Raw genomic sequence first — 27,325 nt, 5'->3', positions numbered from 1 at the left:
GCAACCAGGAAGGCCTCCCTGAGATAGAGAGCATTCACAGTGTGTGCTTTTCCTATGAAGTCACCTTCACAGTGCTCTGACCCAGGAAGAAGCCAAGCTGCAAAGGTAAAAACAGTGGTTGCCGCCAGAGCCAATCCCATCAGTAGGAGCAGATTTAGCACATGATTTAGCACATTGCCAATGATACGCAATGGCAGTCCTTGTCCAGCAACATGGGGTGGGGCAGAGGTACCCCACACATTTTTTTTGGGGGGGGAGTGCTACTCCATACTGTGAAACAGTCCTGCAGAGCTACTACCTACCAGGCTGGGACAGAGATACTTCTCCTCTCCAAGGAGTGGAGTACAGGAGAAAGGAATGCTTCCTAGGGACCCAGACACAGAGCCAAGCACGCTACCACGTTCAACACATCTTGGTATTTAATATGCAAAGAAACGCAAAAGAGGAAATGCAAAGAGTAGCAGTTGAATTGCCTGCCAGTTATCAGGATAAGAGCAGGAAGTGGGCAGGTGGGTTAACTTTTCCTCTCCTGGAACTATTTCATTGGGAAATGTCTGGGTATTGTGATTATTTTATAATTAAGAAGTAAAAGTTGATTGTTCACTGTATTAATGCATACTGCCCTTCTGGCAACGCACTCAAGGTGGTTTACAATTTTTAGGTTGTGAACCGCCCTGAGATCTTTGGGTGAAGGGTAGTATATAAATTTAAGAAATAATAATAATGAATAATATTACCCTTCATTGGTGCCAGTGAGAGACTTCTTCCAATGTAAATAGGCTCTGCAAGGGAGCAATATTCATAAGGACCACAGGAGCGGCAAAGGGATTAAACTCGCCCCCCCACCCCAACTGGCTGCAATCCAAATATACCCACTCCCCAGCAGCTATTTGTATTTTTAAAAATATGTTAATTTTAAATACAAAGAAACATTTAACACTGTTTTTAAAGGTAAAGGTAAACCATTAGGTCCAGTCATGGCCGACTCTGGGGTTGCTGTGCTCATCTCGCTTTATTGGCCGAGGGAGCCGGTGTACAGCTTCCGGGTCTTGTGGCCAGCATGACTAAGCCGCTTCTGGTGAACCAGAGCAGCGCACAGAAACGCCATTTACCTTCCCGCCAGAGCGGTACCTATTTATCTACTTGCACTTTGACGTGCTTTTGAACTGCTAGGTTGGCAGGAGCAGGGACCGAACAACGGGAGCTCACCCCGTCGCAGGGATTTGAACCGCCAACCTTCTGATCAGCAAGTCCTAGGCTCTGTGGTTTAACCCACAGCACCACCGTTTGGCCCTAATCTATATCACTGGATACGAATCTGATAGCAGTCAGATTTGCTCCTATGAAGTCTTGCCATGATGGTTTAGCTGCCTTAGCTCATGCAGCTAAACCTGGTCAATTTGCTGTCTATCATGCACAGACCAAGGGGACAGAACGGAAACCAATGCCACTTATTTGCAACAACAATAATAAGAAGAAAACATTACTGCAAGGTACAAATTTGCTTATGCTCGCAGCTCCTTGGCAAGGCATAATCTATACAAATCACCAGTGATCTCCAAAATGGAAACTAAGGGCCATTTTTTTCAAGATGGTGTCATGAATATGCATGGTGGTTACTAAACTAGCTGGTATTCAATACCACCTCACCCCTGGCTGGCTTGAAGGAAAAGTACAGTGCATTTCTCAAAGGATTTTCAACAAAGACTAGCTACCAAGCTTAAAGAGAAGCTGCCAGAAAGCCTTTCCCTCCCTAAATAAATATGTGCCCTCAGAGGGACTATATTGCCAGAGGGGAGAGGAAATTGAGTGGATAGGAGCATACGTGCTTAAAATGAAAAACATTTCTGGAAATAATTCACAAAGGTGACAGAAACTGGATTAGGAAAACACACACAGATGCTAAATTGCATGGGTTGGAAATGGGCTGTGCTATTTGAAAAACAGCCAGGGCATGTACCGTCTGTAAATGGAGTACAGGGGCCACTGGCCTGGACTTAATTATTGAAATTCAATAACTCATGGCGTTTTATTCCCCACTGAGCATAAATTACTGCTAACATGAAATCTCAGTGTTTGATACTCATAGGTCACAGAGTTGCAGTGTGGAACTGCTTGGATTATTGGTTTTTAAAAGAAAATGTTCATGGATTCCAAAGTAAGATCAAAGTCTTACATTTGTGGACAGTGTATCTGGAAAACAAACAGACTATAATGGTAACAGCATAACAGGTAAGTACGAAATAAAATGTAACCTTTTTTTTTAATCAGCATTTTTACTGCCTACTTGTATGTACAGTGGTACATACAAGGGTAAAGGTAAAGGGACGCCTGACCATTAGGTCCAGTCGTGGCTGACTCTGGGGTTGCGGCGCTCATCTCGCTTTATTGGCCGAGGGAGCCGGTGTACAGCTTCTGGGTCATGTGGCCAGCATGACTAAGCCGCTTCTGGCGAACCAGAGCAGCGTACTGAGATGCCGTTTACCTTCCCGCCGGAGCGGTACCTATTTATCTACTTGCATTTTGACATGCTTTCGAACTGCTAGGTTGGCAGGATCAGGGACCGAGCAACGGGAGCTCACCCCGTCGCGGGGATTTGAACCGCCGACCTTCTGATCAGCAAGTCCTAGGCTCTGTGGTTTAACCCACAGCGCCACCCATGTCCCAACAGTGCCACCCGTGTCCCACAGTGCCACCCGCATCCCACAGCGCCACCCGCATCCCATGAACTTAATTCGTTCTGAAAGCCCGTTCTTAAACCAAAACCGTACTCAAACCGAGGTGCACTTTCCCTAATGAGGCCTCCCGCCGCCAGTGCCCTTCCACCGTTCAGATTCCATTCTTAGACTGAGGTAAAGTTCGCAAACCAGGAAACTACCTCAGGTTTTGCAGAGTTCGTAAACCAAATTGTTCTTAAATCGGACTGTTCTTAAACCGAGGTACCACTGTATAGTCAGAGGGTGCCTTGAATACAGGTCTTGTAATCTACTCAGCCAGAAGAATAGGTGGCTAACTAGAAGTCTAGCCGACCAATCCTAAGTGACATTGCACCAGTTCATTTTTTAATGACAATAAGTGGAAAGCAATCTTTTTAAAAAAAGCATATCTAGGAATTTAAAATCATCAACAGCTGAACAAAACACAATTGGCTAAACAGTGATACCAGGCTTTAGGGGTAATCACAGCAACATGGAGCCATCACTGATCAATAGACTGAAGAACTTAAATATTGTATCTGGGCCCCCGTCAAGCAGCAACAATTAAACTTTTTCCATTTGTTAGTAGCTTAGCTTTGTGTTTAGGCAAGATTTAAGTGACTGGTCCGGTCGTATGTAAGCTGAACACTTGCATATTCTTAAAGTGATGCAAGCTGATCCAAAAACTAACAGAGGATGACTCCTTGGACAATAAGACTGCATAGGTTACCGGTTGTTCAAATCTCGCAGCATTCTTTCCTTGTGTTATCAACACAATCACTGACAAACTCCTGGGAGTGCAGATACATCATTCTCTATGGAATGATGCATTGAAATGGGCTCATTTGCTTTATAAATGTATGTATGTATGTGTATATATTATAAATACACACACACACACACACACACACATTTATAAATGTATATATGAAAAGAAAGTACAGTGGTGCCCCGCAAGACGAATGCCTCGCAAGACGAAAAACTCGCTAGACGAAAGGGTTTTCCGTTTTTTGAGTCGTTCCGCAAGATGAATTTCCCTATGGGCTTGCTTCACAAGACGAAACGTCTTGCGAGTTCTTGCGAGTTTGTTTCCTTTTTCTTAAAGCCGCTAAGCCGTTAATAGCCGCTAAGCCGCTAATAGCCGCTAAGCCGCTAATAGCCGTGCTTCGCAAGACGAAAAAACCGCAAGACAAAGAGACTCGCGGAACGGATTAATTTCGTCTTGCGAGGCACCACTGTAACTTGTATAAATCTCAAAACTTAAAGCAATATAACTATTTAATTTGAAGTTAATTTCTAAACATTTGGAAACCCCCCCCAAATTATATTGGGGGGCGAAAAACCTCACAATGAAGGAGAGTCCATTACCTCCCAAGCAAATCCATTCCACTGTTTGCGGGGGAGGGGGGGACATTTAAAACACTTCACTAATTTATTTTCAAATATGAAATAACTACACTAGATGAAGACATGTGCCATATTGCTGAACTTGTTCAATTATGTTTATTACTGGTGCATAGAGCAAACGCTAAATTAAATCCCAGAATGCACAAGCACATAATTTTCATATAGTGTGTGAAGAATATTTTGAATTCTGACTATAATTTTAGCATACTCAGATGTCTTCAGTACCGAGGAGGCTCATCTAATTGCAATTTTTATTTTATTTTTTAAAGAGCTAAGCACTCCAGTTTAATACAGGCTCACTTGAACCTAACCAAGAATGTAACCACCAGCTCCTATCTATTATCCTTGTCTATGGGATTGTCTAATCTGTTCCCTATGTGTGACAGATGCACATGTTCAGTCCTGTGGATATACAAAGCACTGTACATGCAGGAGCAAGGCCTTTGGCAGCTCTGCGTGCAGAGTAGCATGGACAGGACGACAAGAGAAGGATACAATGAGGTATTAGCATGGACACCTGCGGATTTTTTTTCCAGGGGGGAGGGGTAATACTGCAAACATTCATCACTAGCATCAGAGAACTGGCCTCCCATTGCTGGAAGAAGTGATGACTGAGCTGCAGTGAGGTCTGAGTAGACCTGGCCTCTGAGAAACTAGTATTCCAGGTTAGCCCCATCTCCCAGTCCTTTGTTGTTTTTCATTGGGTAGAACTGCTATTCACCTATGAATTGACCTACCTCCTGACACCCTCCAGTCCTTAATTAATTGCCCTGCTGCTAAAATAAACTTAACACCCACACTGTATTTACCCAGCATCCACACACACACACACACACACCAAGATAAACAACGCTGGACTGGACTTCATTGTTGACATACACTATTTTAATTTCCCCCTCCACCCAGTTAAATACTCCACAGGGCTGATATAACCTCTCTCAGCCACAACCCTATCCCTTGCAATATGAGATAATAATGATGGACTTTATCCGCATTGGTGCTGGCAAAGCAATTTTTAAAAAATGTTTACAAACTTGGAGAAATAACTTTTTTGGGGGGGGATGTGAAAGAAGATTTGACTTGGAAAGGTAATGAACTCCCACTATTACTGCTACCTTTCAGTTTTGGGAGAGTCACCTACCAGCTCCTTGTTCATCACACCACCAGCAGAATATGGACTCAGCTACACAGCTGCAAATAGAAAGTTTTAAGTGTGTTTTAAGTGCACTATACAAATGTGATGCTAGATGGTGACGGTGAGCTTATGGCAAATTCAATATATTTTTTAAAAAGCATTTTCACAGTGGGTTTTTATATATATGTGTCTAGATTCCACATGTGTGTAGTTTGTTGGGGGTGGGGGAGGTCCTCCAGACCAAATCTTCCTGCACTCTTTTCTCTCACACATATGAGGGCATCAGTAAATAAACTAGGCTAAGGTGTGTTCTCACAGTTTTGGGTCTGCATTTAAGTGATATTCAAGAGAGTTGGCAAAGAATCCTGTTGAGATGATGAAAAAAGGAATTTCTCAATCCAGTCTTCCACACCCATCTCCTGCAATACATTTCCTTCTACATACAAAACATTTCCTTTTAATACAGATGCAGAAATTTACAATGCTTAAATTAAAACCGTATATTTCGTATACACTAGACTTCAGAAAGTTGAATGCCTAGGTCTTGGAAATGCAAAAGGAAATAAGTCCCCCCCCCCAAAAAAAAACCCCCAAGCAGGTTTTGTTTTACTGGCTTGTTATGCTGAAACTTAGATCTGGCTAATTAAATCCAGCTAAATTAAGGCACGCATAAGTAGCTGTGTTTTTGCAAGGGCTTGCATTTCTTTCAAGTCATATCAAACTGACAGTACACAAGCTCTGTCATGACTCCAAAAGCACACATACACATTTATTTTTACAGACAAGTTCAATGCAGGTCCAGCCTATTCGCAATCTTCACTAGCAATCAGTGAGATTCTTAACTGATCAGAGAAAAATTGACCTAGCCTGCTTTTCTCAGCAGCTTGGTGTGTAGAAATAAACAGATGAAAGTTTTCACAGAATGGAGGTAAATGCCGATCTCAGTGTCACTGTTTAAAAAGGATAGCTAAAGGCCAGATAAAATATTAGCAACCCATTAGCAATTTCATCATGTGCAACAGCATTTGAAACAAGAAACAGTATTTTCAGATACTGTTAAGCTGGCTGTCTAATTTAGGCTACAATCCTAAACACTTACCCTGGAGTTAAATCCCACTGAACCTAATGGAACTTGCTCTGAAAAAACATTCATAGGATGAAGCAGACATTGCCAACTTGGTGACTAGGGCTGGGAGATGTATCAATATATCATCCAAAACTGGTTTGAAGTCCATAGGGTGATATCATTTTCATAATTTTTGACCTGGCAATGTATCATGAATCATGATATGTGTTAGGACTGGGTGATATATACAAAAATCATGAAGTGGGAAAAACTGGGAAGCCAGCCAATGCCTCTATCCTTATTTCAGACATCGTGGCATATCATTATATCGTGACGTTTAGCTGGTGATATGCCGCGATGTTGAAAAGCAGATATTGCTCAGCCCTACTGGTGACCTTCAGTTGCTTTGGAATTCAACTCCCATCAGTCCCAGGCAGCACAGCAGGAGGGCAGGAGGTTGATTAAGGCTAGGATCATAAGACAGGTTAGGCTTAGCAGAACTTAGAGCTTTTCCCATCCGAAGAGGGGGAAAACAATGGAGAAAGCAGTTGGGTATCTTTAGGATTTGTGGTCTCTATCTCAAGGAGAATCAAAAAGCTGCTTCTAGCAAAGTAGGGTATGTGAGTGGAGATATGAAGACTGGATCTAGTCCTTGAGATAGTTTTTTCCTGAGTGCCCAGAGAACCAGGCCTACTTTTATTCAAGATATGGTGAAATGTTTTCACCCAGTTTTCCACTCCTAAGGAGCAGATGGGATATTTAAGTGCATAAGAGGAACCCTACTAGATCAAGCCAGCATCTAGTCCAGCATCCTTCTTTCCCACAGTGGCCAACCTGATACCTCTTAGAAGTCCACAAGACAGATACAAAAATAATAGCCCTTTCTCAGTGTGGTTCCCCAGCTACTATTCAGTAGTATTCAGAAGCATACTGAATATGAATGTTCCCTATGCTCATAATGGCTGATGCCCACTGATAAGCCTATCCTCCAAGGATAGACCCAAGCTCTAATAAGTGGCTAAGGAATATTTAACTATTTAATGTTGCACGTCTCTTTGAAGGCTTGTAGGCAAGATGTACATGTGTGTAGGTATGCTATGCCCGAATGGAGGAGGTGCATCATTCGTGGCATGCTGTTATTGCTATATGGTGCCAATTTTCATCACATGTGAGGTGGCCAGTTTGCAAAGCAGAATTCACTTCCATAGCAGAGCACAGAAGACTGAGAACTTCTGCTGTCCTTGTACCAATCACTGTCTATCACTCAGAGGGAGAGACAGGGCCAGGGATTCACACTGAAAATTGAAGTTGTCTGGAGGGGTCAAGAAAGCTAAACTGATGTGCCTTTGGAAACACTACGTGGTCTGCAAGCCAAATGTGCTGTAACCTTGTAGCAGATATTAATAGAGACCTCATGAAGAGAGTCTTTAGGGCAGGCACAGAATCATGAGCAATTTTACAACATTTGTTCTCAAACAAATAGAAGAGAAAACCCCAGTTAGAAGACACAGTGACCTTATTCCAGAATCTGAATTACTACAGAGGGCAGCAACAGCAGATGTTTGTACACTTTGTCATAATTACTCCAAGGGGGGGGTGCAGAATTAAAGTTCCAAAGCAAGTGCATCCAGTATTGTACTCCAGAGCTGTGCACATCCAAGGGACTTGTGAAAATGTGGAGTCAATATTATAAAGATGACAATACCTGCAATACTACTTCATCTCAGGAGCTGAGTCGAGTCAAGGGCTTATATTGACTTGCATTTTTGTTCTGTTGGAACAATTTTCCAGCCACAGTCTCTCATTTATTGGGTATGATTATTATGTCCAGTGGTGCTTTTTAAACATCTTGACATAAAGGGAACACTACTGATCATTAATTACACACATGCTCTCAAAACCTGCTCTACTGTTTTCTTCCTATAATAAAACATATTTATCATTAGTTGGAAGTTGATTAATGCTTTTTTCCGATCTGAAAGCAGATTTTTATTAAGCTTTGTTGTAATAAAAATAAAGGGGGGGACAGCCTCTGGTTTTCGTATTAAAAAGAAACATTAGTTCTCCTAAAACCACTGTATCACCTTACTAACTCTCTGTAATAGCACCCATCATCTATACCAGACTACAAACTTAATAACTTATCATAGAAGGCATACAGAGGAAATATGGGGGAAACTTGCAATAAACCAAAAGAAACCAACAGAACTCTCTCTCGCTTGGAATTGTCATGGACTCACAAAACAATGTTTGATAGGTGAAAATCTATTGGAGACATTCAGGACTTGAGGTTCCTACTCTTCAAGCAATAGTTTAAGCACATACCACATTTATTTAGTTGCCATTTTGGTGTTAAGTGTTTTCACTTAGGAGTAAAGAATTCTCCACTCAGAGCTTCCAGTATTTGGTTTAACTTCCATAGCCGCATCAATAGTAACAGGGGCCAAAGCCATCACAAGTTCCTTAAATGATATTGGTCTTTAAAAAAGAGAGATTCATCTTGTAAAAAAAAAATCAGAACAGTTTTTGTGAGCTTGGAGTCACACTGTTCCTTTCTATCAGCAGTTTGTGTTGTACACGGTATGTCTTCATCATATTCCCCATTAGAATATTAATTACCGAACAAACTGGATATAACAGCCCTGATAATGAACGCTGCCATGCTACTACTCATTGTCCACCCACTGTTTTCAGACTTCTCATTAGCTCTAATTCGATTATATGGTGGAAAGACAGCTCGGCCCAACACCTCTCTTTTCGCAGTGTGACATGTCTCCATTTTCAAATGATTAATAAATGCTTTTCAACAAACATACCCACATTCTGAAGATAGGATCTGAACGATTTGTGCATTTGGTGTGACCACAAGCAGCAGGACAGCAGCTTTTGTGAAATTGCAATCAGATATAGTTTTCATAGTCCTATGAATTCAACCTTTATGAGAAGGAATGGTAACCTGTGCTGACCCTCCTGATGTTCTGGGACCCCAACTCTCATCAGCCCCAGTCAAAAATACGTTTATAGAATAAGCTAGCATGTTTCAGTAGATGCTCCATGGCTGGGGAATAATCTCCCTAGGTGTGCCTTGAACCCACAGTATATTCACTTCAACATGTGAAGAAACCTCTTACATTAGGCTTTTAGAGATGGAGAGCTGTGATAGGTGAAGTCAGTTTTACGTATGATGCAACTTACTCTGTTATTACTTGACAATTTTATGTGAATCTTTTTTTTAATGTTTTGCTGTGTTTTATTTTGTTGTACTCTATCCTGTGACTGTTTTTTAAAATTGCTTTTTTATTAAAGGTTTTCTGGGGTTACAAAAGTACATACATAGCCACTATTTTCAGATCGTAAAGTCCTTTCTACAGATCAGTTATATTCAATATGAGACTTTGATGTTTTATACAGTATAAGGTTGGGGGAGAAGAGAGTTGGTGAGACAGCGTGGTGTGGGGAGAGAGAAAGGGGTAGTAAACTTTCATTCTTTTACATGGTATATGTGCCAGGTTTTTGTGTTGGCGTCACATGGGAAAGGTTCCCTTTCTATTCTTTATTAGTTATCATTGCAACTGAGAGGAGGGGCGGCTTCTTCTGACATCAGAGAGACTTGGCTTGGGGATAGGATCCACAATATAAAAAAACACTGCTCCAGAATCCCACCAAACCCCTCATCTCAATCTAAAAACAATGGGAGCATAGCATAGGCTACAAAATAAACCCTACCCAATGGAACTATGTTCTAAACCTCCCTTTAAATCCACCTCAACCAAAAGAAGGGAATTCACCATGAAACTTATCTTTGGATGGTACCTAACACCCTGTGACAGTTGTGAAGGGTGATATAAAAATATCTTTATAAAATAAGTAGTCATCAGGGATAATGGGAGTTGTAGTCCAGCAACATTTGTAGGGCCAGTTTTACAATATGCCTATGATGTCCATGTAAGAAGCCAAATATTGCTGCTCTAACCTTCATTAAATTTGCTTTTCTGTCATAAAAAAAATTATTTGGGTGTTGTCCAGTGGAATCCTGGTTAATAGTTGCATCCTTTGATGTTACTTTATTGAAAACATGTTGCAATCCATTTCACTCATCCAACATCAGGAGGACCCTACTTGTGAATCATTACCGCAATGGAGTTCCAGCATGGATAGGCAACAAAGAGAAGCGCTGATGGCAACATATTGTCTAATTCTCCTTGAAAATGTATTTCAATAAATTCAGTTAAGAACTCTCAGGAATGTATATCTCCTCCACAATCCCTTAGATCTGTGCTATGATATAACCAATGCACCGAAAAAACCCCAAACAACCTTTGTAGTATAAAACTCTCCACCAGTCAGTACAGTATTTTAGTAGCTGTCATCTTCATGGCATTTCCAAGCAAAGGGGTGATGAAAATGCCTGCACTGGTATAAATTGTTATTTTCCCAGATCAGCGATTAACACTGCTGTTGAAAAGGTTTAAGGAAAGGTTTACCTTGAGGCAGACAGTACTGGCCTTTTCAGAGTGGTCTCTGGTATAACTGTGCTCATTGGTTTTCAATTTATTTGTTATATTGCTTCAAGGTCAGTTTTTCAACTTATTATTTGTTATTGTGTGTCCTTTTCCAAACATGAAAGAACAAAAATATGCGATTTGTTTCAAGTTAGGAAGTCTAAAATTATAAACTTGCTTTTTTAATACAAAGTACCCTGAGGAGACTACTTTATATTAATTCTCCCCCCCACACACTTTTTTTCTTGATAGATGCCATCTCTTTTGGTCAACCTTTATATGGAGAAAAGTAACTAATTTAAACCAAAGTCTCTCATAGTTCCATCAAAGGACATGGATGGGTTCAACCCTTTCTTGAATACCTTAGGGTTTTTTTATTATAAAAAAAATGCTATTTATGCATATGCACAATAGGAACAAGGCTTGGAGGAAAACTGGGAAAAGAAAATGCAATGATACACAATGGGGGAATAGAATAAATGAAGAGGGGGGAAAGGGTCTTAAAATAAGCCTTTAGGTTGCTGAAGAGAGAAGAACTAAAAGCCTGTTAAGAGCAGACCTGCTGCTGCTGCATCAGCTGAAAGAAAACAGAGCACGATGGTGCTTGCCCTGCTCCTTTAGGTATGCGGGTGAAGACACAAATTCCCCTTAAGGAAATGAGTTCTTTACACAAAATTCAAAGGCTTTAGCGTCTAAAAGTTCCAAACATGCCTCTGTGCTGGCACAAAGCCTAAGTTTATAGAATGGGTCAAGAAACTGCTATCTGCATTTCAAAGATTTTTTTTTTTAAAAAAACAGTATTTAAAAGATTTCTAGGGCAGTCTATAGGTCAATGAGCAGCAAGGATGGATTACAAGAACATGATAGGCCAGCATAAAATAACCGCATCTGAAAAAACAAACAAACTTAAAACCAGCAGATTAAAGCCTATATTCCAAAACAGCAGTGACCTAGAAATTACCTCACGCAAAAGCCAACTATAACAAGTGTAAGTTCAAGGCATTTTTAAAGGTCAGTACTGTATTGATGGACATCTTAAGGTATAGATCTTGGGGCCATGTAGAAGCTCTAGCAGTGTCGATAAGGCAGGATTGGCCCAAGACATTTTGGCACCTAAGGTAACCCCCAAAATGGTTCCCCTCTCCCTGCCAGGGAGGAAGGGGTAAGTGAAGCTCAACAACATGAACTAGGGGTATTGAGAAAGAGGATAATTGTGTGATTGTACTCAAGCTGATGTTTATTATTGCTTTTACAAAAAGCTTTCTAAATAATTTTAAATGAAATACCAATAGCAGCTTCTGAGGGGCAATTTTAATTGAAACCCTGGCAGGGTGAGAGTTAAAATTCCCTCTCCATTATCTTGAGACAACCCAGCCTTCCCTGCAGTAGCTATTTACAAAACACATAGTTGCATAAATGTAATCCTACATGTATCTAATTCAGCCCAAGTTACAGTTTCTTATATTATTGAATAAAGCTAGAATGTAGAATGTAGAATAGTCATTGGAGGGGGCTGATCTTATTTCAGTTCTCATTTAAGGTGACACATGTGCTCTTCTGAGCTGGATTACAAAAAACAGACTTCACTGTTTTAGTTCGCCTATAACCATTCACTCATTTGAACTTCAAAGGGAAGTTTTCTTTACACAGTTTATAAACTGCACTGACACAGAACCCAAAAGAAACTGTAAATCAGAGCAACTGATAATTTCATAGGAAAGTTCTATAATACAAGACTCAAATAAACCTCTTTCTCCACTTTCAAGTCTGAGCGATTAACTCAGTTGGTCAATCCATCCACACAACATTGACAATGGTCTTAAAGACAATGTTTTTCACTTTGTGTTGTAGTGACTGAGGTATACTGTAGTAGCCAAATAACCTTTGTGCTGTCTCATCTGTAGTGACTTGTCAGCTAGTAATGATGTCATTAAATAAATTGTCCTCTTAAATCCTACAGAAGCGGCTTAATAAAACAATGACTCAATCCCGAGTTCCATCTGTGTTCAAAAATGTTGCAAGTGCCATTTATTTCACAGGAAAGATCTAGCCCAGTGGTTCCCAAGGTGGGTGGTAGTACCTTCTCAGAGGCACTGGGATTACTTAGCATTCCACTAAGAGGGAAGGGGGCAGGAGGGGAGTAATGGGGCGTCAATGGCTATCAAACTTTGAAAAGCTGGTATCACTGGATCAAGTGAATCAATGTTGTTGAATTTATTAAGCTAAATGGTTTCAACTGGATTTTGAATAAATGTGGCAATTAATTGCTATTTTAAAAATGGCTGTTGTGTTACCTTAGTGGATTGGGCAACCTGCTATTCTTAATAATGCTTTTTACAGAGTAGAATATGGGGCACCAGGCATGAATATATGGAACAAAGGTGGTTGTGGCCTGAAAATGTTTGGGAACCATGGTTTGCATCCCAAGGTATCCGGCACAAGTAGAAAATCACTCCTCACCTCTCCCGAAACAAATAAAAGTTGCCTAGAAGGCACAGGAATGCTATGTAGGCACAAAGCAGCACATAAGGAATGAATATACCCTTAAATTTTAAATCACCAGGAGGAAAAAGGGAGGTAGCAACAAAAATGCAAAAAGATGACATACGGTGGGGAAGGGAACACGCATAAATTTTGCACACATCTGTCAATACTTTGGGTGCTGATGGTGGGAAGGAGCTATCAATGAGTGCGAGTGAGTTAGTAATACCTTTGAGAGAGACATTACACTTTTAGCTAGTTATATTCTGGTATTTCAAGTTTATGTTGCAAAGCCAAACCTGGGCAGCCACTGCCAATGCATCTGTGTTGCCTGCAAGGTTATCTGCTACTAATACTGATCTAAATACACAAATATTCATCTCTTCCAAAATTAGTTCACACAGAATTTAAACATACCACAATCAAGGAACAAAAATGTAGAGTGATTACAAATATGCATGAGCCGTATTGCTTTCCTACTTCGTACAACTGGTTATTCTCATGTTCCAAACTTCTGCAACCCATGCAAAGGAAATCACAATTAAATCCCATTGATTTTGCTACAGAAGTGGTAAACTTCCTTCACTGAAATCCACCAGCATTAAAAATGTGTTTAATAGTTTGAGAAAATAAAGAAACTAGGGCCAAATGCCAAGCTATACTGGAGATCCATTTTTGGAGCTCTGCAACTAATTTTCTCTTTGTAAAGGCACCCATGGGCCCCTCACTTTAGACTGGGGGAACAGTACATGGAACAGTCTAACCATTCCTCTGCTATGTTATCTAGATAGTCTGCAACCACATTAAGCTGCAGTTAGTCACAGCTTACCTATGGAGGGGGAAACTTGTGGGCTTAAACATTTAGATCACACATACACCAATCTATATCAGCAGCTCCTTTTTCAAAAAGGAAATTGTTTTGAAAGTTTTAACACCAGAGTTGGTGATGTCTTGCCCCAGAGTTTATTTTTCTGCTTGCTTCTCTGTTTCTTGGTTTGCTATATATTGACTACTACATTCCTAATTTATTTTATTGATTTCAACTATTCGTATGCTGCTTAATCATTGTCATCTCAAAGCAATGTACAGGAGGTCCAGTACAATAACAATAAAAATGAGTTTCAACTATTAAATCAGAATTAAATTTAAAAGCCCGGCTGCAATTGCAAAAGAAAGAGAGTCTCATTGACCATGCTGCCACAATGGCTACATTCTTATGATTCTTTCACAAGTAGCTCAACATCTGGGTGGAAGCACTTTAAGTAATCTGACAGATAAAAGTGTCCCTTTGCATTGTAATGAACTTCAGTTTCACATTGATATGAATAATAAAATAATGAAATAAAAATGTCACTTATCTATTATAAATTAGATGCTTAAAAAAGAAACTATAAAAGTTTACCTTTCTTGCTTCTTTTACCATCTTCCTAATAGTTTCCTTTATTGTAAAAGGTTGTATTCGAGGGGGATGGAAGAGCAACTCAATATTTGTACCACCATTAATTCCAGGCATTACATAAGGCCAACCCAAATCAAGATTAGGAGCTTCAACATCTGATTCCATCGGCCAATAAGTTCCTGAGGAAGAGGTATCATCAGCAGCATTGTCAGTAGCACAAACTGTGTTTTGAGGGATTTTCTGAACTGTGTTCAGTATATAATTGATTTCATCATCCGCTAGAAACTCTGCACATCTCTCCTTGGAAAGAAATTCTTGGTAAGCCTCTGAACCACTTTCAATTAACACATCAATGGCAAGCCTGTAACATTCCTTGTAGTGCGGTTCAAGGTAGTTGTCTGATCTACAATCATCATGTAAGGATGACAGCAGAGATGAGGTTTCCATTTTCACAGTAATTTAGGAGCAAGGCTTCTTAAATGTCCATTCATGCACTATGGGATGTATCTGAGAACAAAACAGAAACAAACAACAGTCAATAGTGTGTACAACAATATTTACATTATTTTAAGCACTGTGAAGATATAATATGAAGCCAAGACAGAGAAAAGACCTCCCTTGTTTTATCATCACATTTCTTTTTCTTTTTAAATGTTTTTATTAGCAATTTCAACATACCAAAATATCAAAACATATCATATTCATTATTTCCCCCCTTCACTGCCCATCAAACCCTCCCCCCAAGACTTCCCTCAGCTTCTCTCTCTGATTTTTCAGCACATATGATTCTCTGCATGTTATAAAATTATACAGATCCTCACATTATCTATCTACCATGTTATCAACCAATAAATTTGTGTATGTTTATTCAAAACCTGCCAAGGAGTCCAATTCATTTTGTTGTCTTTTTAAATAATTTGTGAAAAGTTCCCATTCTTCCTTAAAGTCACAGTTGTCCTTGTCTCACTGTTTCTATGTCAATTTAGCCAGTTCTGCATAGTTCATCAAATTCTCTTGCCACTGTTCTTTTGTCGGGGTTTCCTCATTCTTCCATCCTTGTGCTATTAAGACTCTTGCCGCTGTTGTAGCATACATAAATAAGTTCTTTGTTTTCCTTGGCAGGTCTTGTCCTACAATCCCTAACAAAAATGCTTCTGGTGTTTTGTTTTTTACAAATGTTATTTTAAATATTTTCTTCTTTGCACAGTGTCTGAGAGCATATCATGGACAGATTGACCATTTTAGTCTCTCACTGATGGCTCTTTTAACACATGCACATTGCAACCATCATTGTTGTCTTATTACGAGTTTATCATCATTTGATTGTAATGTTCATCAAGGCCACTTCACAGATCTAAGTTGCTTCCATTACTGTCCTGTCCAGCCTCATCTCCCATCACCCTAAGCACCTGCTTCTTAGAAGACCAGCTTGAAGGCATTCAAACAGTTAGCAATGGCTGCAAGTAGTAGTAGATGGCATCCAGTTAATGTCTGGAACTCAGTGGCACTTGATGCCCCTCTGATGGGCAATGCTTTTTTCTTTTTTTTTAACCGTGTCCTTCTAAAAGGCAGGACACAAAACAGACAAGGCATTTTAGAAATGGTTAATAGAGACAGAGATACTTTATTACAAGGGAATGGGTAGGATGGCTGGGAACAAGGAGAACTATATCACCACCTGCGAGTCTGCAGAATGAGCAATTGCCTTCCAGCTACTGACACACCCAGGTCTCATCAAACTTTCCAGACCTCTGCCAGCCTGGTTTGGGGAGTGGTGTGGTGTGAGACAGTGGTGGATGTCAATCTTAACCTAGAGACTGATAAGGAAGTATAACTGTACCCTTTTGACCCAGTTGTGGCATTTAATGTGGCTGAAATGTTCATGACAGTGTCATGAGACTTCACAGGTATGTTGAGAAACATTTGGTACAGAGATTCCAGAAAATTAAGACAGGGAGGTGCTTGTCGTTAATCCATGATATTCCCTGTGAAGCCCCTCAGGGTTATTGCTGGTCCCTAAACATTAGATATAGACAGGGCCGGCCAGGACATTTTGCCGTTTGACACCACCAATAAAAGAAGACCAGAGAGCTGCAGGTGACATGCTCCTCAGTCACCACATCTGCTGCTTGAGGTGACTGACTCAACTTGCCTTATGGGCTGGATTTAAGAGCACCTGAATGTATACGTCTCTGTGATTTTATACATAATTGTATAAACACATATTACTGTTGTTGAATGTCATGAACAGTAAGAAGGAAAACCTTCAATGGTTGCAGCTTTACACACATCTATCTGAGAGCAATTCACACTGAACTCAACAGAACTTCTACATACATTTGCACAGAATAGCATTGTAAAAACCCATCCTTGCCTTCTCCTTTTCAAACACTTTCCACCTCTCATGCCTCCTGTACAGTTTATAGAAAGGAGATACAACTCATCCACTGCTCCCTAGAACGTGCCCTTGAGTTTACTACATTCCTCTTTCTTTTCCCATGCTGATCTAATCCATTTTCTGCTTGCCTCCACAACAAACCTACATCTCGCCCATGACTAATTAGCAGAGAAACGCTTAAGAACTGCTTTTCTCCCACACCTTGTATCAGACACTGAATCAGCAAGGTGGTTATAGGTATCCACCCTGATTGCTCTCGAAAGCAGCAACATATATCTGTAGCGATATCAAAACTTGTTCATTAAGTCTTGCATTACAAGCAAAAGCCGCTCAGTATTGCCACAGGAAGAGATACCAGTTAGGGTTAAATGTAAAACCTACATTCGTTGCTTATCTTTTATAGAGTTTAAGAAATAGTCTACATTCGTGTGATTTGCCTTTGCAGCAGGGAGAGGAAGTTCTGTTGAACAAGTGCCAACAGGACAACTTTGTTGGCTACAACTCTCTCTCTCTCTCTCTCTCTCTCTATCACTCCACACATACCCACACCCACACCTTATGATGACAATACACTTGATATATTAATTGCTGAGAAAGAGAAATGCATAGAAAATAACACTGTGCTACATTTGTTACTAAACATATACAAATCGCTGATCATGCTGCTCTCTTTTGATTTATTACCTATATAAATCTTGTATATACCTTTCCTCTAAGGAGCTCGAGGTAGTGTACATGGTTCAGCCCCTCCCCATTTTATCCTCACAGCAATCCTTTGAGGTAGGTTTGGCTGAGCTTTTAAATCCAACTGCTAATGATCTGGCACATTAGTAAATGCAGACCTTGGCCATTGGGCATTATCTGATTGGCTAGTCTTGTGCACCCATTGAGAATGAGATCCAGTGCTTGTGGAAGACCAATTACTGTAGCTTTGGTAATTTAACAGAGCTGCCATCTTTCAGTGGAATACCAAGATACAGTGGTACCTCGGGTTAAGGACTTAATTCGTTCTGGAGGTCCGTTCTTAACCTGAAACTGTTCTTAACCTGAGATACCACTTTAGCTAATGGGGCCTCCCACTGCTGCCGTGCCACCGCCACGCGATTGCTGTTCTCATCCTGAAGCAAAGTTCTTAACCTGAGGTACTATTTCTGGGTTTGCAGAGTCTGTAACCTGAAGTGTCTGTAAGCTGAAGCGTCTGTAACCCGAGGTACCACTGTACATGCAGGACACTCTCAAGATAGCACTTCCTTCTACCAACATACAAGTAACCAAGAAGGACAGCTCAAGTCCATTAGTCACTGCAGCAACCACTGGCTTAGAACATTTCCCCCGTGAAACACCCATGGGACCCAAGAGCAAGCTTTGACTGATTTGAATACTAGGAACTGTTTTACATATATATAACTCAATCTATAATCTTCGTATTCCCATATTGAAAGGCCCCAGCAGAATTCCCTTATGAATCATTCTCTTATGAACCCTCTTGCCCTGAAAGCATTTTCTTAACGGCCATCACTTTCCTCCCTTCTGAGATACATGCAGCCTGCAGTCAAAGCCTAGCCAAACCCTACTCATGTAGAGAATCTCTGTACCACTTGATCAAAGGGTCACTCCAAGAAGGGCACAAATAAAACTGTAAAGAAATTCCACAAACCAATAAAAAGCAAATATCCAATAATATATGTGTCCGGGTAGACTTTCCGGAACAAATATAAATAAAAAAGAGAGTGTTCAACGGGCACCTAAAACAACATAGCCAGGATTTCTGGCTGATTTAAATTGGCAGGGAGTTCCAGAACATAGCAATAGATTCCTCAGAAATAGACCTTATGTGGGGTGCTTGCACTAGTGCAAGTTCTGCAGGTTGAAGAAACCAAATTGGCACATGCATGGCAAGCTGAGTGCTTAAATACTAAAACCCTCTTGTATAAGACATGGGGTAAAGGTATTTTTTATTAGTATGCATTGACTGGTTAGAATGATCTGAGCACATTGTATTGTATATGACAATTGCTTTTTGTTTACTTATTACTATAATTATACAGGTTGAGTTTTATTTTAATCAACTGTTTGTTCATTCAGCTTTTGAAATTTATTGTTATTATTATTTGCTTTTAGCCTTTATTTTGTTTGACATCTTGGGTGGGCTAGGTTCAAAATGGCAGTTTATGAAGATAACTCACCCAGGGAAAAGCTTTAGCTGTAGATTTAAGATCTGCATCCCAATTAACTGGAGAGACTGGCAACAAGCTAAGACTTCAGCACTTTCAATTACAGAAGTGCTGGTTTCTGTAAAGGCCACACAAGAAGTGCCATCTCTCTTCTCCCCAAGCTAAATTTGATGGAGTTTAATGATTTTCTCTCTCTTCTTTTTCTTTTTTTTTTAACAAAGCTGGGAAATATTTTCTACTTTAACATTAAACTCTTCTAAAGTCTCTTCTAGCAATAAAACCCAAAAGCAAATGAAGATATTTCTTCCTCAAAGCCAATGCCAGCACATATTCTACTTTAATATCTTAAAATGTGTTTAGTATTGGGTACTTAATTTCACTGCTGATATATTAAATCAGGCATCCCCAAACTTGGCCCTCTAGATGTTTTGGGACTACAACTCCCATCATCCCTAGCTAACAGGACCAGTGGTCAGGGATGATGGGAATTGTAGTTGCAAAACATCTGCAGGGCCGAGTTTGGGGATGCTGGTATTAAATAGTGCCTTTCTTTAAAGGCATGTGTAACAACTTTTTAATTGTTACATCAGGAGTTCTTACATATAAGACAAACTGTTTCATTCTATCAGGATCTTCAAATGATTTGTAATACATAACTAGAAATGTAAAAAATTATTATTATTCAGTTAATTGGTTAAAAACTAGCCTTCCTGGGCCATAAAACTGGCCACAGATGCCCTGCTCACCAGCTCACCATTACAACCCAGTAGGTTTGAGGGGTGAAGTACAAGAGATTGGGCCTTTTCAGTAATGGCCCCATCCTTATGGAATTCTATTGTGTGGCTCCTTCTGTGATTATCTTTCAATGGACCTTGTTTACCTGGCTGTTCCAAGTTGCTTCTAACTGAATAAAACTGGTGCTTTCACTACGGCGTTATGTGGCATGGTTAATTGCTTTATGTTTTAACTTTTTATTATTTAAATTACCCTGAGAGTACCTTTGGCTTTGAAAGACAGTATAAAGATATCTTAAATAAACACAGCCTAACATGGCAGGCACTGTAGTATCACACCATCAGTTTTCTCTGGATTAACTTTCAATTTGTTCACCAGCCACAAAATCTCTAACCACAGTGAGACAGTCCTTTTTCAAAAACAAAATACAAAACATCAAACTGAGAGTTTCTTTTGGTCATTATTCCAGTTCTTCACAGATTCTGTGAGGACACTTGTAGATTAGTTGGAATTTACCTTTTCCCCAATCCTGCTCCCACCTACCAACATGTTTATCTATTAATAATCTGGGAATCACAAGTGGGAATAGTGCTGTTGGACTCAGGTCTTCCCAGCTGGCCTCTCATAGGCATTTGTTTGGCCAATGCGAGAACAGGATGCTAGATTGGATGAACCACTGGCCTGATCTAGTAGGCTCTTCTTATGTTCTTGGTCAATGGTGCAATCAACTATAAGAACACTCAGCTCAGTTTAGTACAGATCCATCTACAACCATGAGTAATAATCTGTGCCCCCCCCCAGGTGCTGCTGGGCTCCAAATCTCATCAGCCTCAGCCAACATGGCCAGTGGGTCAAGGATGATGGGAAGTGAGCTTGGCAACATTTGGCAGGCCACAGGTACCCCACCACTGTCCTTAAGAGTGTGCATTTGTAGGAGAGAAGAGCTACTAGAAGTCTCTATGATAGAACTAGGACTGGGCGATATTCTGGTTTTCAACATCACGATATATCACCAGCTAAACATTGCAATATATATCACAATGTCTGAAATACGGATGGAGCTATGTAGAGGCATTGATTGGCTTCACGTTTTTTCTCACATTGTGATTTTTACATAACACACACACACACACACACACACACACACAAACAAACATCATGAAACCAATTATCATGATATGGGCTTGAAACCAGATTTGGACGATAATATCGCCCAGCTGAAATACACATCATTATTCACGATGTATTGCCAGGTCCAAAACTCCGAAACCAGTAACACCATATGGACTTCAAACCAGTTTTGGATGATATATTGATATATTGCCCAGCCCTAGACAGAACCTAGTGAGAAAGTGTAGGAAAATAGAATTATTACTTCACCCAGGCTGAAAATTCAGATTTAATACCAATGTGGTGTTTCAGTGGTTAGAGAGAGTGTAACATAGGGCCTAGACAGATGTGCACTAGGTGGAACTAATTTAAATCTCTGCTCAGCCATGAAGCTTGCTAAAGTAATCCTTGGCCACTTACACACATTCAAGACTATCCTACTTCACAGGGGGAAATGCCACTCTTATCTTATTGGGGGAAAGTTGTGCTATAAGTGTGAGAAGTAAATGTTTCTTACACAGAATACAGTTCTAGCAAACTTAAATTTCACCTCACTTTGGTTTGGTATAGACTCTATAGAGACCATTACTGACATCAAATAGATCCTCAAAAACATCAGCTTATCTATTAGCAATTGAATACACAAATGTTTTAGCTTATGAACAGATCTGTGCAAACCGATGGCTATATTTTGTGACTCACACCCCATAATAAGCAATGTGCACAGAATACAAAAAGCAAGCAGATATTAATATAGATGTAAATGAATCGCATTTGTATACGTTTAAAGCAGCAATCCCACACACATTATCTGGTAGGCAGATGTGTTACCCACGTTATACTGCATGTGGTTAAAAACTGGGATGTGAAGAAAAATTAATTACATGACAGTTATTAAAATCACTGAATTAAATCCAACAGTTTCCTCATAGATTGGTGTTGGTTATTTATGGATCATTAACTAAATTAGCTGAAGATTCTACTGCCCAAAACAGTGTACAGTACAACAAAAATCCAACAAAATCAAGTTATGCTTAAGACCCAATCTACCAGTCATTTCTAAGGCACTCATCAGTACAGGCTCCAGAAGTGTCAATAATGAATGAAATGGAAACTACAGAGCACAGCTGTAAAACAGTTCAATAAAAACATTTGCCACCTCTTTGGGTTCTGGGAGGTGTGTGGAACAGCTGGAAGCAACAGCCCATCAATGGCCTTAGGCAAGTTACTAGGTCTCAGGTTAGTATCCCATCTGCTTTATGGGAATAATAATAATTAAACCCATACACACGCACACACAAATCCTCTATAGAAAATCAAAATGTTAAATTGCAGTGTCTTTTAACTTTTGGCATTGTAGCTGATCCCTGGAAGAAGCTGAACGGAACCAATAAGTACTTTTATAGCTGGATCAATGGTCATAGTAAATAAACTTGGACTTTTTCACAGGGTCAGAGACCAACACCATTGTTTTGATCAGAAAACAAATGTATGCATCCCTATTAAAACTGATTTACAGCACACCTGTTTTGTTCCAAAACCCACACCTCAGAAAATCCCCTGCTATTCTTCACGAAAGACCAAACAAGAAAAGCAGCAGTTGTAAGTGATCCACGCAGATTAGTACATTCTCAAATCCCCTTCTGAAACATAATACCCCACCCAATTAGGACATTATGAGTCTTGCTAAAACAATGCTTCATTAAGCAACAATAACTGTTCCAGACACTCGCCACTGTTGCACAAGAATGCCATTAATAACATAACAAAGAAATGTCTACTAAGACCTACCCACACCTATGGCACTGTTGAGTTAATTACTATATAACACCAATACTAATGTACCACAACTATTAAGTGTTATTTCATCCCTACTGTCTTTCTTCATAATTTGTTATTTAAAAAAGAGAAACAGTTCTTTATAATATAGGTCATTAAAAAATATCTCTAAAACAAAACAAACAGATTAGTAATATCTGTTTAAAGAAGAGGTTTAACTTTTTGAGTCCATGGCTCCCTTGACCAACTACCTTCTTTCTGCAGCTCCCCTGTGGGGCTCAGGAGCCCAGTTATGTCACCCTTGCATGCAAAGCTGGCAACCTCTCACCCTTTTTCAGACACCCTCCCTTCAGCCTCCTCTCCTCTCCCCTCCCCTCTCCTTGGGAGTCCTCTGCTGCTGCCCCTGGTGCCTCAGTTGCCCCCCCACCCCAAAGAGAGGTGCCTTCTCACACTGCCCCACAAGGGCCTGGGACTTGTGTGTCCATTCCCAACAGCAAGGGCTGGCTGGCTGGCTGGGCTCCCTCACCTGCTTGCTTGGTTATTCTGAGGCCACCTCAGCTCCTGGCAACCAGCACCCCCTGGCCAGCCCCAGAGGCACCATTCGCCTGGGGAGCTTGGAGCCAGGGCTGCTGCAACAAACAGCCATACAAGCCTTTGGGAGACAGAGTTGTGAGAGGGCATCAGAGGGAGGGAAGGAAAGAGGGGCAGAGGCCAGTGTTGCTTGCAGCACCCCTGACCATCATTCAAGGCACCCCAGGGTGCCACGGCACAGTGTTGAAAACCACTGGTTTAAAGCAAGGAAAGTATCAAAAACTCTGATGCAAAAGACCTACTGCCCTATATTTAAACATGTATAATACATTATCTACCATTTATACAAAAAGGAAGAACAAATGTAATCAGATTTTGTTAGGGACAGGTATCCATATACGTTAAAAGCTTAAAATATTATGGCTTCAATTCTAAGGAGACTTGCTTGGGAATAAACACAGTGGATACAGAGGGACTTCTTCATAAACATGCACAAGAATGTGCTGTAAGGCTCCAGTAGGAAGTGGGGCCTACTGAAATCAGTATGACCCACTTCCAAGTAAGCATGCAGAACAGGCTACTGCCTGGTGATCAAGCTGCAAAGACCACTTATAGCAGATGGGAACAAATTCAAAGAAAGAACTGAAATTTAATACGCAACGTTGTTTTATTTGAAGCTTAGGTGTCTAATGGGAATGTATTCTTGAATCAAACTGCTCATGGAGAAGTTGCTCAAGGCATTTGAATTTAATGGAGATCACACTAAGATCACTGTCTTCAACATTTTCCCCCCCACTGAAGCCATATTAACTTACCTTTTGAATCAGGGATTTCATCTCATTAATACATATAGTTCTTTGATATGAATAATAGAAATTCATTGTTACGGGCTCGATTAGCTACAGGTTAAAAGTGCAAGCAAATATTGTATATGGGAAATATTAAAAGAACCCAGGAGCAAAAAAAGCACAGCACCCAACACTGCCCTAGTTTTTGTGTCTTCTTCAGTGTGGTATAATGTAACACCCAAAAGAGGGTATTTTGGGTACATACTGATGTCCTCCAAACAATTTTTTAAAATTTAAATAAATCAGGCCCTTTTGTATAACCATAACAGTGTCATATTGCCTCTGTTCTCTAGGAGGCACTAGACTTAATTGTACTGGGGTAGAGTCGGGTGGAAAAGAAACAGGATGGAGGTAGAGTTGGGTGTTTCCTGTGGCTGTGTTGTTTTTTGTGTTTGAGAAAAATAACACAGTTCTTGTTTAGCTTCCAGATGACTGTGTCCTCCAAGCATCCATGACATTTGGGACATGTGATTTAAAAGTATGCATGTACATAAATGCCCACGTAAGATGTACAGTCGCCTTGAGAAATGGCTTAAAAGGAGGTATGCAAAACATAAGGCACCTTGAGAAAAAATAAGTGGACTGCAAGTTTGAATGAACAGTATGCCTCTCATCAGCCAGCCTTCATTTTACATTACTGCTATTTTTCTAAAAACATTAAGGACACCAATTCTAAGCATTCTATTGCTCTACCCATTTGACCTTAAGGGTTTTACTATTGAAGTTAATTTATCCACTATCACGCAATATGAAAACAAATTATTATTATTATTTCTTTCATCTGTATACCGCCCATCATCTGAAGATCCAGGGTGGTTCACAAAATAAAAATACAAAACAAGAACACAAAATCCATAATAAAACAAAAACAAAGCAATAACACCCCCCCAAAAAAATAGCCCAACACATTTAAGAGGTCATGCAATGTTAATCCGCCAAAGCCTGGTTATAGATGAACAAATGATGTGTTGCAAAATTAGATGGCTGTTAGCATGCTAGCAACCAAGTAAAGATTTTTTGGGTTGATTAATTGTGTGGTTTTTAATTATCTAAACCTCAATAAAAGTGCGTTTGTGAGACTATTGATTTAACAGAGGTTGAACTCTGCGACTAATTCTGCTTCTGCTCCTGTCGTGCGGCTGGTGGATGAATCTGATTTTAAGAGCAAAACAAATGCACTGTAATACCAGTTCCTAAGAATCGCAGGTGGACAGTGTTATTGCGCTCGGGTTGGGCCTGCCTGCTTTCCAAAGACAGGATGCTGGACTAGGTGGGCCATTGGCCTCATCCACTGGGCTCTCATTTCTGATGTACAGGCAAGGGTTGCTTTCCACCAGTCCAGTCTTTCTACTAGTACTGCTTGAAAGCTAGACTCAGATGCTGAAAGCAAGCCCACCATGGTTGAATGACTTACTCCCAAGTAGCCTTACAACCTGAATGTACACCAGTAACCATGTAGGTTTTGCATTTGCCTTCCAGATCAGTTAAACAAAAAACAAAAAAAGAAAAATGTTAGCCTCACAGGTGAAAATAGCCTGGAATTCTTAACCCTGTTCTCTTCCACATGAAACACATCAAATATTACTGTGGCACTTGAAACAGGAATGATTTTTATCTGGTGAGAAGGGAGACAACCAAATCACACCAACTCTGCCCTTCCCATCATGTGGTAGCTCTTCACCTTATCCTTACTCCTTGGTCTCTCCAACCATGGGTGCCCAGATGATATTGGACTATAACTCCAATCTTCCCCAGACAATTTAGCCAATGGTCAGGGATGATGGGAGTTGTAGTACACCAACACCTGAGAACTTAAGGTTGAAGAACACAGCCCTAGTCAAAACTTTGTTGGATAGCTCTCTTATTTTCCTGTCCTGCCAAGTCCCTCTAAGATATACAACCGGGTGTCCTTTCCTTACAAAACAACGTCCTTCCCTTTTACAAGACCATTAACTCCAGGGCTTGTGCCCCGTCCGTTATGGGCTGGAGTGAGAAAAGCCTCCTTGGAGCCCTCGGTTTTATTTTCTCCTCACGTCGGAAGAGCAGCCCCATCCATTTTAAACTAGGAGCCATGAGAATGTCTACACACTTGGGCAAACAAAAAAGCACTAGAAACCGGAGTCAGACCTTTCCCCCCTGTCGACAGAAAGAGGGCGTCAGTGGAGAGGAATGTGAGATGACCAGGCGCGCATCGGCTTCTGTTCAAAAAGAGAACGGGGAAAAAAAGGGGGGGGACTAGGCTGGTGTCTTGGCAAATTGGAAACTCCCTCCGTTGCCTGCCGTGCACCTTCAAGAGAAACTCGCCCAAACTGAGAGGGCGGAGGGGAAGGCTGGAAAAGAAACTCGGGACCACTTACTTTGCTGCGTCGCCGCGCGCTTGGCCGTCCGTCCCCTCGGAAGCTTCGCCTAGCATGGGAATTGGCGCGGAGGCAACTGCGCGCACCGGGGGAAAAGTGGCGAGCTTCAAGTTTCAACACGGCTCCCCTCCTCGCAGGTATTTCCCGTCCTCCTCGCGCTCGCTCTCAGGAGCGTTGTGGGCAGGGATGGGCGTGGAAACCAGTTCCAACATGCTCCAGAAGCGCAAACCCAGCCCTGGCGGCCGCCGCCAAAAAGGAAAGAAAAGCAGCAGCAGCAGCAGCAGAAGTGGAGCAAGAGCTTGGTTGAACCCAAAAGACCCAGCCCTTTCCCGAGCAAAGTACATGCCTCCTTTCCATTGTCAGCTCAGCAGCTGCTGCGGCTTCAGAGGGGCGGGTGCTGGAAGGGCGCCGAGGGCAAGAAGGTGGCCTCAGAGGAAGGGGTAGCCTTCTTAGGGTCTCACCAGGGCCGTCCCGTCTGTAAGGCCCAACGAGGCAGCTGCCTCAGGCGGCGGCCCCCACCCACAGAGAAGCCAGCTCTCACAAGAATTGGCTTCCATCCAGGCATTCATCTCATTTTTTTAAGGCACCATACGTGCCTCCTGCCAGGGTTGCCATATTTCCGGACGTATGGCAACCCTCCTAGTGCCCCCTTCACTGGAGAAGTTCTAGGTTCTGGTCACCTGCAGGTGCTTCTCCTTGTCTCTCTG

The 27,325-nt window shown here is 41.0% G+C and overlaps 1 protein-coding gene across 1 annotated transcript in view; it reads right to left on the bottom strand.

The window, feature by feature from the left end:
- The window catches only part of FAM83B (family with sequence similarity 83 member B), a 47,200-nt gene extending 20,344 nt beyond the window's left edge, over positions 1-26,856 (bottom strand). The window contains exons 1-2 of the mRNA XM_053381078.1: positions 26,619-26,856; positions 14,690-15,193 (exon numbers count right to left, since the gene is read on the bottom strand). Of these exons, the coding sequence (XP_053237053.1) occupies positions 14,690-15,133 (444 nt within the window). The 5' untranslated portion in view covers positions 15,134-15,193; positions 26,619-26,856. The remainder of the gene's footprint in view (positions 1-14,689; positions 15,194-26,618) is intronic.
- Positions 26,857-27,325: the final 469 nt, after the last annotated feature.

This window comes from Podarcis raffonei, chromosome 3, assembly GCF_027172205.1.
Source record: "Podarcis raffonei isolate rPodRaf1 chromosome 3, rPodRaf1.pri, whole genome shotgun sequence".
Classification (NCBI taxonomy): Eukaryota; Metazoa; Chordata; class Lepidosauria; order Squamata; family Lacertidae; genus Podarcis; species Podarcis raffonei.
Note: the sequence above shows the minus strand (reverse complement) of the source record. Positions and strands in the feature narration are given on the sequence as shown.